Here is a 14,080-nt window from a genome sequence, read left to right on the forward strand (position 1 = left end):
GGCTGGTGCACCAGGGCCAAATTATCTGTAAAGGATGGAATGTACAGAAGGCACTAACTGTTCCTAATATACACTGAGCATCTTGACTCTTTGTTTCCTAAATTTTAATAATTTCTTCAAAACAAATGTTGCAAAAGTGTTTCAATATGGATAAAAAAGAACTTAGTCCAAACCTAATTTTTGCAAAAGTACAATTATGACTGCTTGTTTATTTACTTTTTTATTTTTAGCATGGAGCAGCTGGCAAAACAAGCCAATCTATCAGGAAGAACCAAGGGATTCAATCCCAGATAAAGAAAACACCAGATAACAAGCATGAACCAGTGCTCAATTCCACTATAGGACAGTGTGCTGCTTAATTGTCCTACACCCCTGCCCCAAATCCCCCAAGGAAGGAGATCAGAGGACTGTAATTCACGCTCCCAATTCATCAGATTTCTACATCACCAGATGGGATGCACCCGCGGGTGCTGAGGGAACTGGTGGAAGTCATTGCTGGACCACTCTCCATCATCTTTACCAAGTCTTGGGAAACGGGAGAGGTGCCTGAGGACTGGAAGAAAGCAAAGGTCACTCCAGTCTTCAAAAAGGGCAAGAAGGAGGACCCGGGTAACTATAGACCGGTCAGCCTCACCTCCATCCTTGGGAAAGTGATGGAACACCTTATCCTTGATGCCATCTTAAGGCATGTCAAGGATAAGAGGGTTATGAGGGGCAGTCAACATGGCTTCACCAAGGGGAAGTCATGCTTGACCAACCTCATAGCCTTTTATGAGGAAATAACACGGTGGATGGATGATGGCAGAGCGGTGGATGTGGTCTACCTTGACTTCAGCAAAGCATTTGACACAGTCTCCCACAGCATCCTCATAGCTAAACTGAGGAAGTGTGGTCTGGATGATCAGGTAGTGAGGTGGACTGCGAACTGGCTGAAGGAGAGAAGCCAGAGAGTTGTAGTCTATGGGGCAGAGTCTAGTTGGAGGCCTGTATCTAGTGGAGTGCCTCAAGGGTCAGTACTGGGACCAGTATTATTTAATATATTCATCAATGATTTAGATGAGGGAATTGAGTGTACTGTCAGCAAGTTTGCTGATGACACTAAGCTGGGAGGAGTGGCTGACACGCCAGAAGGCTGTGCTGCCATCCAGCGAGACCTGGACAGGCTGGAGAGTTGGGCAGGGAATAACTTGATGAAATATAACAAGGGAAAGTGTAGAGTGTTACATCTGGGCAGGAACAACACCAGGTTCCAGTATAGGTTGGGGAACGACCTGTTAGAGAGCAGTGTAGGGGAGAGGGACCTGGGAGTCCTAGTGGACGGCAGGATGACCATGAGCCAACACTGTGCCCTTGTGGCCAAGAAGGACAATGGCATCCTGGGGTGTATTAGAAGGGGGGTGGTCAGTAGGTCGAGAGAGGTCCTCCTTCCCCTCTACTCTGCCCTGGTGAGACCGCATCTGGAATATTGTGTCCAGTTCTGGGCCCCTCAGTTCAAGAAGGACAGGGACCTGCTGGAGAGAGTCCAGCGCAGGGCAACTAAGATGATTAAGGGAGTGGAGCATCTCCCTTATGAGGAAAGGCTGAGGGAGCTGGGTCTCTATAGTTTGGAGAAGAGGAGACTGAGGGGTGACCTTATTAGTGTATATAAATATATAGAGGGGGAGTGTCACGAGGATGGAGCCAGGCTCTTCTCAGTGGCAAACAATGATAGGACAAGGGGTAATGGGTACAAACTGGAACACAAGAGGTTCCACTTAAACTGGAGAAGAAACTTCTTCTCAGCGAGGGTGACGGAACACTGGAACAGGCTGCCCAGGGGGGTTGTGGAGTCTCCTTCTGTGGAGACATTCAAAACCCGCCTGGACACATTCCTGTGTAACCTCACCTAGGTGTCCCTGCTCCGGCAGGGGGATTGGACTAGATGATCTTTTGAGGTCTCTTCCAATCTCTAGCATACTGTGATACTGTGACTTCAGCATTTCTGCTCCAGCAGAGAGTTCAGTTTTGTCCCATTCTCTGTTTTACTTGGGTTCCTATTTGCACATGGTGAAGGATATTTGCAGACAGAAGATCCATCAAGACCTGCCCCAGGGAGAGCCAGGAGACTTCCACTGATGTAAGTTTTCAGGCCTCAGGCTTGGGGATTGGGAAAAAGTCATGGAACATGAGAGAGGCTCCTTGCTCATACCTCCACAAAGCCTCAAACCCTAGCTAACATAGAATCATTTAGGCTGTAAAAGACCTTTAAAATCATTGAATCCAACCACAAACCTAACACTGTCAAGTCCACCACTGAACCATATCTCTAAGCGCCACATCTACACATCTAGGGATGGTGACTCAACATACAACATTGCAGATCCTCACTAGTGATGATAAAGAGCAAGAGGAGGTGTCACAGTGCTTCAAGAGTGTGGAGTACAGGTGCATGTCCATGAGTCATAAGCATGACCGTTTGCCATGCCTGAGATTGACAGGATCAAAGGGGTGTGCCTCCACAGCACAGAACTTTATGGAAAGAACGGATTTGGCTCCTTTCAACTTGCTTCCAACCAGGGCAAACACCACCCTAACACTGCCTCCTGTCCTCAACAGCCCTCCTGGAAAACCTTACCTTCTAGCCCACACAGCATTGTACGGTGTCATGCAGTCACAGCACTGTGCCCCAACACCACCTTGTGAAATTCAGCTAACCAGTGCCACACACAGCCCCGCTGTTAGCAAACCCAGAGATTTCTCATTTTCTTAAGGGTGTTGCAGAGTGTTTAAGTATTGTGATCTATTGTCCACCGAAACAAGCCCTGAAGCTGTCACACAATCCCCCTCACTGAGAAAGATAAAACGAGTGCTCATGCATCACTTGCAGCTTTCTATGACATTCTGATAAGTATAATCCCTCTTTTCAGATAGGAAAGCAAGTTGCATCTTGGTCCTGCAGTCACTGCAGTCTGACGGAAAAAACACTCCTTTGTCATCATTCAACCACCATTCAATCTGCCTCCTCCACATCTGAATGCAATTTTTTTTCACTATGCTTACAGTTACATGTCTACATCAGCCACTTCTGCCAGCAGAAATGGCGCAAGATTCAGGACAACTGTTTTCATGAGTGAGAATGTAGGAGAAGGCAGAGAAAGTATGGCTAAACTCTCCCTGAATTTTACCTGCAGGTACCACAGAAGCAGATTTGTCTGATTTTGACAACATCTGAAACAGAAGTTGACCCTCTTTGGTGGCTTGCCAGAGACTGAACTGGAGATGCCAATTCAAACATACAGTTTGTACATTTTAGCTAGTCAGGCTTATGAGAACTCCTGTCTTCTGTGGACAAAGGTCCCACCATGAGCTAGTTACACCAATGAATTGGAGCAGAGGCTATAAAATCCTAAAAGACTTTTGAAATTAACCTGTTCTCATAAAGATCAGTGGTTTTAAATTGGAAGCTGGCTAATAATAGTAAAGGATTATCAAAGACCACATTTCACAAATGACCTCCACCTCTTTCATTAATGTGCTGTAAAACAGAGCAATCCCCATGTATAAAATACAAATCTGAATTTTGCAGCTCAAGCAATTCCATTAAAATACATCCTAAGGATCACACAATGTTATAAAAAGGAAAGGATGGATGATCTATGAAGTCAGAGCTTTATAAGCCAAAGCACAAGGTCTTCAGGATTTTACCTGTATTTCCCAAAGCCAGAAATGACCATTAGAACCTCTAACCCAGTCTTACCATGTATTGCAGATCACAAACTTTAATCCAGATAATACTATTTTAATCCAAGGAACACGTTGTATTTCTTAACCACTTGATTCTGCCATGTTAGAGGAACAACTATGCTACCTATGGTAGCAGAACACTCCAGAAACAAAACTACATGCTAGGTTTTCCATTTATAGACGATATCTTCCATTTATAGACAATATTTCAGTGCATGCAATTTGACTGTGGCTTAGCTCAGCACGTAGGCATACGCTTGGTTTCAAGCACACAATCCCATTGACTTCAAGGTAAGTACACATTAAGTGCTTGACTGAGCTGAGACTGTTCGTGGCTTTTCAGGGTGAACCCTGCATGATTAAACAAGAATATTTTTTATGAGATTGCTAGTACTAAAGTGAACTTTATTAAAGCATAATGACATCCTTGAATGGAAGGCTTTAGGAGGATGTGATATATTAACAGTCATCAGAAGCAGATATGCTAAATAAATGAGGTCTGCCATACCACTGGCTCACAAACTTAACTCAGTTGGGAACTATGCTAAGTAAACTTTAAACCGAGAATGAGGTGTCTGTAAGACATGTCTTGTTTGCACTGAACCACAGAAAAAAAAAAGAAAAGCACTTTCCTTTGCTTTCCACGCTGTTTCCTTTCTCTGAGGTGTGCCTGGGATCTGAAAAGAGGCAACCCACTTCTATGTCCTAGATCCAGCCACTGTTCCAAAGGAAGGACATGCACATGATGCTGGTAGCTGCTGCTGTTAGCCCCAGCTACACCAGTGGTACCCCTGGAAAATATAAACAAGCTACTCTGCTGCTGACAAGAGCTTTCCATGGCCTTGACCCAGGTATACTATGCTGGTGACCTTCTCAGTACCTGTTTCTCCACACTGTGAGTCCATCTAACTCAGTCCTGCTGCTGAGGATGCCCTTCCTCTCATCTTCACCACCACTCATGGTCAGAGGCTGTTCCTTCCCCTGAACTATCATACCTCTTCAAAGTTTTACCTTCCTTCACTCCAATATGTAAGAGTTACTCAACCACTTTGTTTCCTGAAGCTTCACCATAAAGTCTTCCTTCTCTCTCTCCTGCTTGTCATGATTCACTCTCTCTAAAGCATTTTGTGAATGAAGGGCACTCTTCCAAAACCCCTTTTCTTCTTAAGGCCCCAAGGAACAGCATACTGAATAATTTTTTTCAATCAAATCTTATTGCAATTATTTGTGAAGTGCCTTGGACACCATGAATGGGGAAGCGTGAAAGAACTAGCATCATTATTGTTATTACTATAGAATGAAAAATATATTGAGAACTGTTGGGTGTAATTTTCAGAAGTTTTGCCTGAGAGCATATTACTTCCTTAACCACTGTATATTTATGGTTTTACCAGCCATAATTTTTAAACAAATTCTAAATCAACTCTAAAGAAGGAAATAACAGTTTCATTTGCCACAGTTCCATCTTTCAAGATTAGAAAGAAAATTGCAACAAGGTTTTCTTAATGGAAACAAAGTCTATACTGAAATGTACAGAAGGGCAAATATTCTGTAGCACCTACAGGATGCCACCAGCTTCCAGTCAACAATCCATCATTAGTTAACATTTGGAATCCCTGTTTGGAGATTCAAGGGCAAAAAGGCTACAAGCTAGAAGACAATGCTCCCATAATATATTTTGCCTTCCCTTTGACGCATAGCCAGATAGGCCTCTCATACTTCACCCCACAGTCTTCATCCTTTGTTTACTACAATTTTGATTTGGATTGTCAAAATCTCACTTGCTCAAGAAAAGTGTAAATCTTTATCAGAATTTCCTAAGAGGATTTCCTAGCTGGCTTTTTGGAGTTGATGGATGCTAACGTGCCTTTTTTCTGTCAATATACAGTAAAGCAAATAACGTATTAGTGACCGATTCAACAATAGTGGGGGTGCTTGGTAAAATATCAAGAACCTTCAAAAGAAATAAATCATGCCCTATTATCCTTCAGCCCACAAATTTTAAACAGCTTTTTCTTTCAATACAATAAGCAAACACTTAACTGCTCCCCACAGATTTCAGTGTTTGAAGGTGGCCACATTTCAATAAAACGTTGTATGAAGAAAGAAAATACTGAGAAAATATATAGCAAGCTACATTCAAGCAATCTGAATCGCATGGGTCTGGGTAGGAGGTAATAATTACAGACAGTTCGAAGAAAAAATCCAGATTTAAACACTCCCAAACTAATTCCTTTTGAAAACCTGAGGCAACAGACAGAGCAGCTTGTCTGCATTCAGGAGAAATCGAGAATTAGACAATGGTTCAAACACTACACACTGAGAACTCACACTAGCCTTAATGATGCAGTCTGCAAAACTGAGACTTGCTGTCCTGAGAAGATGTGGGATACAAGCTGTTTAAACAAGTCCACCTCCCCCCAGTGATTGAGGCTTGGGATCAGCTGAGGTGTTTTTACGAATGAAGACATCCAAATGATATAACACAGATGAGTTTGCAAACTTTCAAGCACTTCCTTGGTAAACAACCTGAAACCAAGCACTCTGCACCCACTACAAACATATACACATGTCAGTGATGGCTCTGGCTCTCAAAATAACAAATCTTACATAGTGCTGCTGTGGCAGAAGATGGTTCTGGATTTCCCAAGAGGCATGTTATAAAGGAGCTCCAAATATCTTTAATGAATAGCGAAGATGCTGTATGTCCAAGAAACATCTGTATGACAATGAAGCGTACAGCTAAGAACAAAGACAGTATGGCAAGGGCATAGCCCAGTTGCAAATGCAGAAATGCAGGGACGGATCTATTGGTTAGCAGATACATATGGAAAAGACAAGAAAGAAGAGCATGACCGACAGGAACTAGAAACAATTTCTCTGGTGTTTGGCTTACCAGAATGGTCCACAGCGTAGCTGTGCCAGGATGACATACTGTTTAGTGAAATGGGACTTGGATACATGTGTACATGCACGTATGAATAAAAAAGGTTATACTTTTCTTGTTTCACAAATGTCTCAACTCACTGAAAAACAGACAAGCATGAGAGATCCTTAATGGAAGTACCCATTCACAGCCAAATAGGTAATAAGACAAGAGAAACAGCCTCCCTGGAAGTGAAAGATCATTTTCTTATTGATCTAACAAGGGAAATCAAACTTTAACTGGATTTCCTATAAGCACAGAATAAAACAATCTAGTTATGAAAAGCCCAAACTGGGTATGTTATTATTGTTGGTGAACTATACAATGAGCATCATTTATAAGTGTCAGGGAAACTGGGGCACCATTGTGTATATTTGGTACTGTGCAAACACACACGACGGTGTTCACAGCATAGATTCCTAACCTGTCCCTCACAATCTCTCTGAAGTCTGCTAGGATAAATCATTCAGCTTACAATCCATTCCCAGCCCACATCTCTCCTGGCAGTGCAAACTTTATCTTAAGCATGTAAAATAAGCATATTAAGGACCAGAATTTATGTCCCTCAATTTGTCTAGATAATTTTCCCCAGGTCACAAATAATGGCAGGTGGTTTGGGGAATGAGCTCTATAATGAAACAGGCATTTCTTCAGGTCCAAACACAGCTAAAGTAAAAGCATTTTGCATAGATACTTCCTGCTTAAATAAGTAGGTCATGTACTGTAGCCTCTCTTTTTTATCCCTCCTATGCAATACAAAGAGATTATCAGTTCAAATAGATGGTTGGCAACTGTGGATGAGACATAATAAGCAAGAGATTCGACACAGAAAATACATAATTTCTCTGGAAATAAGTTAAAGGGTAGAGAGTTTTACTTGGATTCTTCCATGACAAGGATATTATCCAGCCAACTGGATGCTAAGAATATTGTAATCTGAAGGAAAAGTACGATGAAAAGAAAGGCTGAGCATAACCAAAGTGGGAACTGAAGACTGGAGAACACAAAACATATTATGGCATCCCATTTGTCTTACAATCGGAAGCCAGGCTAGCAAGGCTGTAAAATAGAAGCTATTCAATCCTTTGTAATATAAACTGTTTTGTTAACCTGTTCCTTCTGGCAGTAAATTAATGCATCCTGTACAACTGAATGGCCTGGGACCTTAGTTACTATTACCACTCATCCACTGAAAATTGGAGGTGTAATATAATCCTCTCCCCTAGCAGCAGGAGCATCAGCAGAGCTACTGTTAGGGTCACTCTTTCAATCGTTGGCTCAGCATTCCCATTGTATATCAGGTTGTGATCCATGGGACAATGCATTTTGAGACTCACTGAAAGCCACACTTTTAAGTGGAGACATCCTCAGAGGAATTTGGAACAGCACATAAGAAGCAGATTTCCCTGCTTGTCTTCCTTGCAGCTGAAACCTGCTTGCGCTGGCATGAGAGCAAGGTATAGCTTTAAAGTAAATTATATTATGAACTGAATGTGGTTTTGAAGGTGTAAGACCTCTTCCATAGAACTTACGTACCATGTGCAGTGGAAAGAAGATGCCTTTAATTTTATTCCTGTGTATTTTCCAGCTGAGCATTGCAGCAGGAAATACAGGATTAAACTGTATCATGAACGTTCATGAAGAAACAGGTGCTGAGAAAAAACAATAACTCTGAATCTAGTTTGGGTTTAAGAGACCCAAATGATAATCTGGGTAATTTTCTTGATGTGTCTGCAATTTCAATCTCTATTTCTTTTCTGTAATTGTCAAGTTCTAATTAATTCACCAGGTTTTGCCCTCTACCATTAAAGAGAGGAAGGGGATAAGAACAGTGAAAGAGGAGGAGAGATTATTTTTTTTCTGGGAAAAATTCATGCCTGATTAAAGCAAAGCAAACTGGTAAATTATGAGGGGTTTTATGTAGTCATTACTTCCACAGAGAAGCACTCATATCAAGTGCCAAAAAATGCCCAGCAGTTCCTCAACATCAGGAATCAGAGCTCTAATATTCCCTGCAGAATGATTTCTCTCAGTGCTGGATCTCACCAACACATCCTCTGCACACTCCACATTTGGTGCTCCTGGTTAATGGAAAGAGCTCAGACTTTTTCTCTTTTCTGTACCTATAACATCATTATTATTGTACAATCTATTTAAATATCCAAATGAATTCCACCACATTTTTAACTGCATGGGTTTCTCCTTTCATCCCTCCCCAGTTAAACAGATGGTTAGACTTATTTAGCAATTAAAATCAAGTTTTATTTACTCATTTCACTGGAGCAAGGTTAGAACCAGTGCCATATCATGTAGGCTTAAAGATTTTGCTAATTTACTTTAATCCACTTAAACTTTTAAAGCACAGATAATGGAAGACAGACAAGTAAACTCTTACACTTTCCAAATTAAGAGAGAAGAGTTCCCTCCTCTGCGAAGAGTAAAGCTCTCTAGAAGAACACTGAAATGTCAGCAAGGAAGCCTTTGACTACTTTCTTCCTGGAAACCCTATCTCAAAGGTCACAAACCCACAACTAAATTGCCTTTAGCAAAGAACCTAACTAGAGACACATTGCAAGGTACTTAATTGCCTTTAGCAAAGAATGTAACTGGAGATGCATTGCACAGCCTTAAATGGGAACCAAAATCGGTATTTCAACATTTAGAAGGAAATGATTATTAGCAAGGACATTCAGCAGCTGATGATGCTGAGCTTAACAAACTAGTCTGGAGTGAATTCAGAAATAATGGTGATACCAACATAATGATCTAACAGTTTAGTGGGCAAGTGGACAGACTGGACAGACAGTAGCTTAGGAGTGCCGGTACACTCATGGAAAATCCAACTGGGGTAAGGACAAGAGAATGCCATTCCCTGCCATTTTAAAACAATTTACTTTTCTTGTGTTCAAGTATGTCCAAATTCTCTATCATTTTTCACTCACTGAGTGTCTGGATCCAGCTAGCCAGGTGAGGCTACTCACTAAGCACTACTAAATCCAAATAAATACTAAGCACTACTGAATCCAGTTAGAGAAAAGGAAACTGGAACACAGTTTCAGTGTGGCACAAGATTACAGGGAGTTTGTAGCAGAATTGAAAATTGAGATTCTTAGACCAGTAGTTGCAAAGCTGTCTGAATTAAGTGACTGCTGTAAAGCCTCAGAGTTAAAACACTGTAAAGCATCAAAGTGAATACAATTCATTAGGCTACTTGCACTGGCCTGTGGATCACAGGTACAAGGAAAACAGCACAAACTGAGCCATCATCCATAGCATCAGGAAGGACTTCAAAACGGATCATCCTACTGGAACTTAAAACAGGAATAGAAGCTCTTACCTTCAAAAGCAATTGTGGGGTGTTCTTTCCTGACACATTGCTGATGTTCAGCTTCAGAATATTCAGGTACATTCTGTGATGCTGAGAGATGAAAAGCAAGAAGAAAAAGGCTTGGCAATGACAGGGAAATGGCCTTTAATCTTGAAACAACCATGACTGAAGGGCAACTGCAGATCTAGCTTCCAAGGTAGGCCCAGGGAGGACACCTGAAATACAAATAATTCCACTTTCAGAAAGATGAATTCTTATTCAGAATGTGTAACATGGGTAGAGAAAGGTGGAAGTTCCCCTTTCATCCCAACCCCACTTGTACGAAGTACACAAGATAATAATCCACGAACAGCATCTAAAAATAATGACCCAATTTACAACTGTATTTGGGCTTCTAACTTCAAAGAGAAGGTAAGTATACACCTCCCTAAATATATATCTCTGTGCACCTTTGGGGCACATGTCCTTACCCAGCAGCTGGTGTGCAATGGCCATTGCTGACAATTTGAATTCTCAAATATTCCAGGTGTAAAAGTATCCCCCAGTGTGGACACCTCACTCTTCAGTTTCATGACATGTCCATGTTTAAATGTCACGCTATGTTCAAGAGATTACTAAGGAATGGCCAACATCAGTCATTATGAAACCACATGTGCAATTAATACTGTTCTAATAGGAAATTCTTCCATTTTACCACTGCTGTTTTAAATGTTTTAAAACAAGAGAAGCCAATTTAAACGTGTTGCCAGGAAAGTGCTAATTAAGGTAACATAAAAATTAAAACAGCTTAATGGGGAGGATGGTGAGAAGTGAGTCAATTGCCTGCCTTATCATGGGCTGCTATAGGTCTCAGTCACAAGAGCTGAGGCACAGCTAAACAGGAGGAGCGCTCACCCTCAGGCTAGGAGATGGGAAATGCCTTTTCTATATGAGCATTTTTAACAGCAACAGCAGGAAAGATATAGCTCTAAAAAACTTTCCTGGGCCTATCAGGCCTGGGGCAGGGGATGGAGGATTAATTAGCTCATGCCACAGGCTCCCCAAGGTGCTCCTGCAGCTTAGGAAAATCCTCATTGGTGAATTTAATCTTACCAATGTGCACATTGTATTGTCCTGTGTAAATTTGTTCAATTATTATAAACATATGTTTTCTAACAAATGGAGTCTCCTGTCTTTAAATCTTACCTAGTGATAAAGCTGATTCTGACTGAAATCTCACAGAACAAGATTTTCAATTCCTGCAGGTGTAGTGATTCATGAAGGTAGTTTTACAGTCAACACCTGCAGTGCCTGCTATCTCTATATTTTTGTTTGGAGTCTCCAAAACACCTCCAGTGAGCTGAAGCGACCAGACTAGTGGCTGGTACCATGGGGTACTCATACACAATAACAGGCGCATGGCACAGACCAAAATAGGAGACAATAATGTGACATCAAGAAGTTGAAAGAAGTTTGTAAAGGTCTTTGGGTGTCACAGAGGCAACAAGGGAATGCTTACAGAAGCAATGGGAGACAGTTGGTTTGAAAGATGGATCCTATGTTTTATTCTTATCTGTATTTCTCTGTGATTTTAAAACACTGGCATGAAGACAAGTTCCCAGTGCATCCATTATGTGTGTCTTCAGCAGCAGCTACATATCACTGACTGAAAATAGCATTGGCATTCAGTATTTGGGGTAGTTCTCAGGACTTGGTTTCCCAGCCAGTGTGAGTGAGAGATTACAACATTTCACATTTTTTCCAGCCCCATATACATGCAGATTTTATGCAGGGATATATAAAATCCCCTTCCAGTTCTCCAAAGGAGGTTCTACACCATGAAGGGTGTTTTTTTAAACACAGCAAATATCATGTTAGATTAAAAAATGGGACTGGCAGAAGTAAGAGATGTGAAATCATTCAAAGCTAAGGCCAGCGTACCGTTTAGTCATCAAGCCCAAGCATACTGCAGGGCGTAACTGAGCACTGTGGCATCTCACATGATGGAGATGTTGTGCAAGTCACGGTCTAACGAAAATTATTGATGACGAAGCACTGGAGTATATTTTCAGCCACTGGCTTAAATGATCATTTTTTTCAGTACAGATGTAGAAGTGAAACACAAGCAGAGAAGTGAGCCCCAGGGAGATGCATTTTGTATAGCCCTCGCATCCACTCAAAGTTCCAGAAGAGACATAGCCACACTTTCCTTTGAGAGGAGATGGCTGTTGTGGGAAATGCACAGAGGCAAAAAGACTTCTTTGGTGTCAGATGTCTTTGCTGGAAACTGGAAGAGACTGTCATGGAAATCCCACCTTATGCATGCTCTACTCCTCCCAGTGCAGCCATTACTGGTTAATCCAGACTTTTAGTCTGAGCCAATATGGTCATTTTCATGCAAACAGCGCTCTTCAGCTAGGTGAAAAAGACACATGGTAGAGTCCCATGCTCCTCTAATGGGCCCTGTGTGGTCTACAATCAGCACATGAGTTTCACACTCATCAGGGTCATGAAATGACAAAAAGTTGCATGCAGGAAAGCTTCATAACATCCCATAGCATATTCTGTGCCAAAAGCAGAGTACATTTACTAGTGTTTTGTCTGGACTAGTTAAATGTGCCAAGTAGCTGGATTTCTGCCACTTTCCCTGGGAGATTTTACCACAGTCCAAGAGGCTTCAGTGTTCCTTAGAAAGCTGTAACCAGTACTTGGAGTAAAGTTCCAACTTCTTTTTCCTTATTATCATAAGGGAATCCAAATTGTGCACAAAAATAAGGGTTTCAAACTTAATGTGAAGTGGAAAGTAATATACAACCAACAAAAGACAAAAAAGAAACATTATGAAAAACTTGGATCTTTTCCTGTGTCCCCTATCTTCTACATCTAATTGCACCCATCAAATGTGTGGAGCTCTCATCTGCTGGGAAGCTGAATAAAATCAGTGTTGTGCAGCCCTGAACTGGAGCCTGCTGGACTCAGAGTCAGTGTGTAAATGCCAACTTGACCAAGAGCAACAGAAGCCAGAGCCGCAGAGCACCAGCTGAATGACATTCAAATAATGGATAGCATTGCAAAAGGTTATTCCTTGATTCTGCCCCTTCCCTGGATGCCTTGTTCATTTTTTTTTCTCAATATTTTAAGAAAGACTCCAACTCAGTAATTGCTATTCTCAGCTGCTACAACTTTATGTCTAAAAAACCCCATACTCCTAATATGAAGCACTGCCATGTGCAAGAGCATGGCAATTGTATGCCGAGACCAAACTGGTAACCACCAGGGAGAGTCCAACAGCTGTAAATGTTTCAATTCTACTGGCGACAGCCAAATTCAAGCCTCCAATTTTGCCCAAGCTGCCGATTTCCACTGTGAGGGCAGGAGTCTGACCAGTGCTTAGGACCAGTCCTCATACAGACTGCTAAAAACACTACATACCGTAAGCACAGCCCAGGCTAGTGGTGGTTTGCACTGCTGGAACTTGCCCTAGCATTAAGATGTGTAGATACAGTTAAATGTTTTAGAAAGAGCTGTTCTTATAAAACTTTCTGCTCAAAATGGCTTAGAGCTCAAGAAATCCCCAGGTGCCCCTCCGTAATAGGTTTGAGGCCCTGGATCTTGATGGAGAGGTAGGTGAGGATGTGATGCAAGGCCAGACTACAAGGTCACATAGGAAAAGGAGGTCGACTTCGCACCTCAAGACTGCCTCTGATAAGAAAGAAAGAAAGGTCATTGTCGTAGGCGATTCCCTTCTGAGAGGAACAGAGGGCCCGATATGCAGAGTTGACCCTCATCATAGGGAAGTGTGTAGTCTGCCTGGAGCCTGGATCAGGGATATCACCGGGGCGCTCCCCAGCCTGGTGCACCCGACAGACTACTACCCGCTGCTGGTCTTCCAGACAGGTGGGGGGGAAGCTGCTTCCCGCAGTCTGAGGGGGATGAAGAAAGACTACAGGGCCTTGGGGCGGATGGTGAAAGAGTCTGGGGCTCAAGTGATCTTCTCCTCGCTTCTTCCATCTTCCGGTGATGATGTGGGATTGAATGGGAAAATTCAGTCCGCAAACAATTGGCTACGAGACTGGTGCTGCAGGCAGGGCTTTGGGTTCTTTGATAACGGCTGGTTTTATAAG

At 42.2% G+C, this 14,080-nt stretch overlaps 1 protein-coding gene across 1 annotated transcript in view; it reads right to left on the bottom strand.

Annotated features, from left to right (window-relative positions):
- SEMA5B (semaphorin 5B) overlaps positions 1-10,140 on the bottom strand; it is a gene marked incomplete at both ends in the record, with an annotated part of 136,047 nt that extends 125,907 nt beyond the window's left edge. The window contains one exon of the mRNA XM_080621298.1: positions 9,987-10,140. Within this exon, the coding sequence (XP_080477424.1) occupies positions 9,987-10,140 (154 nt within the window). The remainder of the gene's footprint in view (positions 1-9,986) is intronic.
- Positions 10,141-14,080: the final 3,940 nt, after the last annotated feature.

This window comes from Psittacula echo (assembly GCF_963264785.1).
Source record: "Psittacula echo genome assembly, chromosome: 6".
NCBI classification, from domain to species: Eukaryota; Metazoa; Chordata; class Aves; order Psittaciformes; family Psittacidae; genus Psittacula; species Psittacula echo.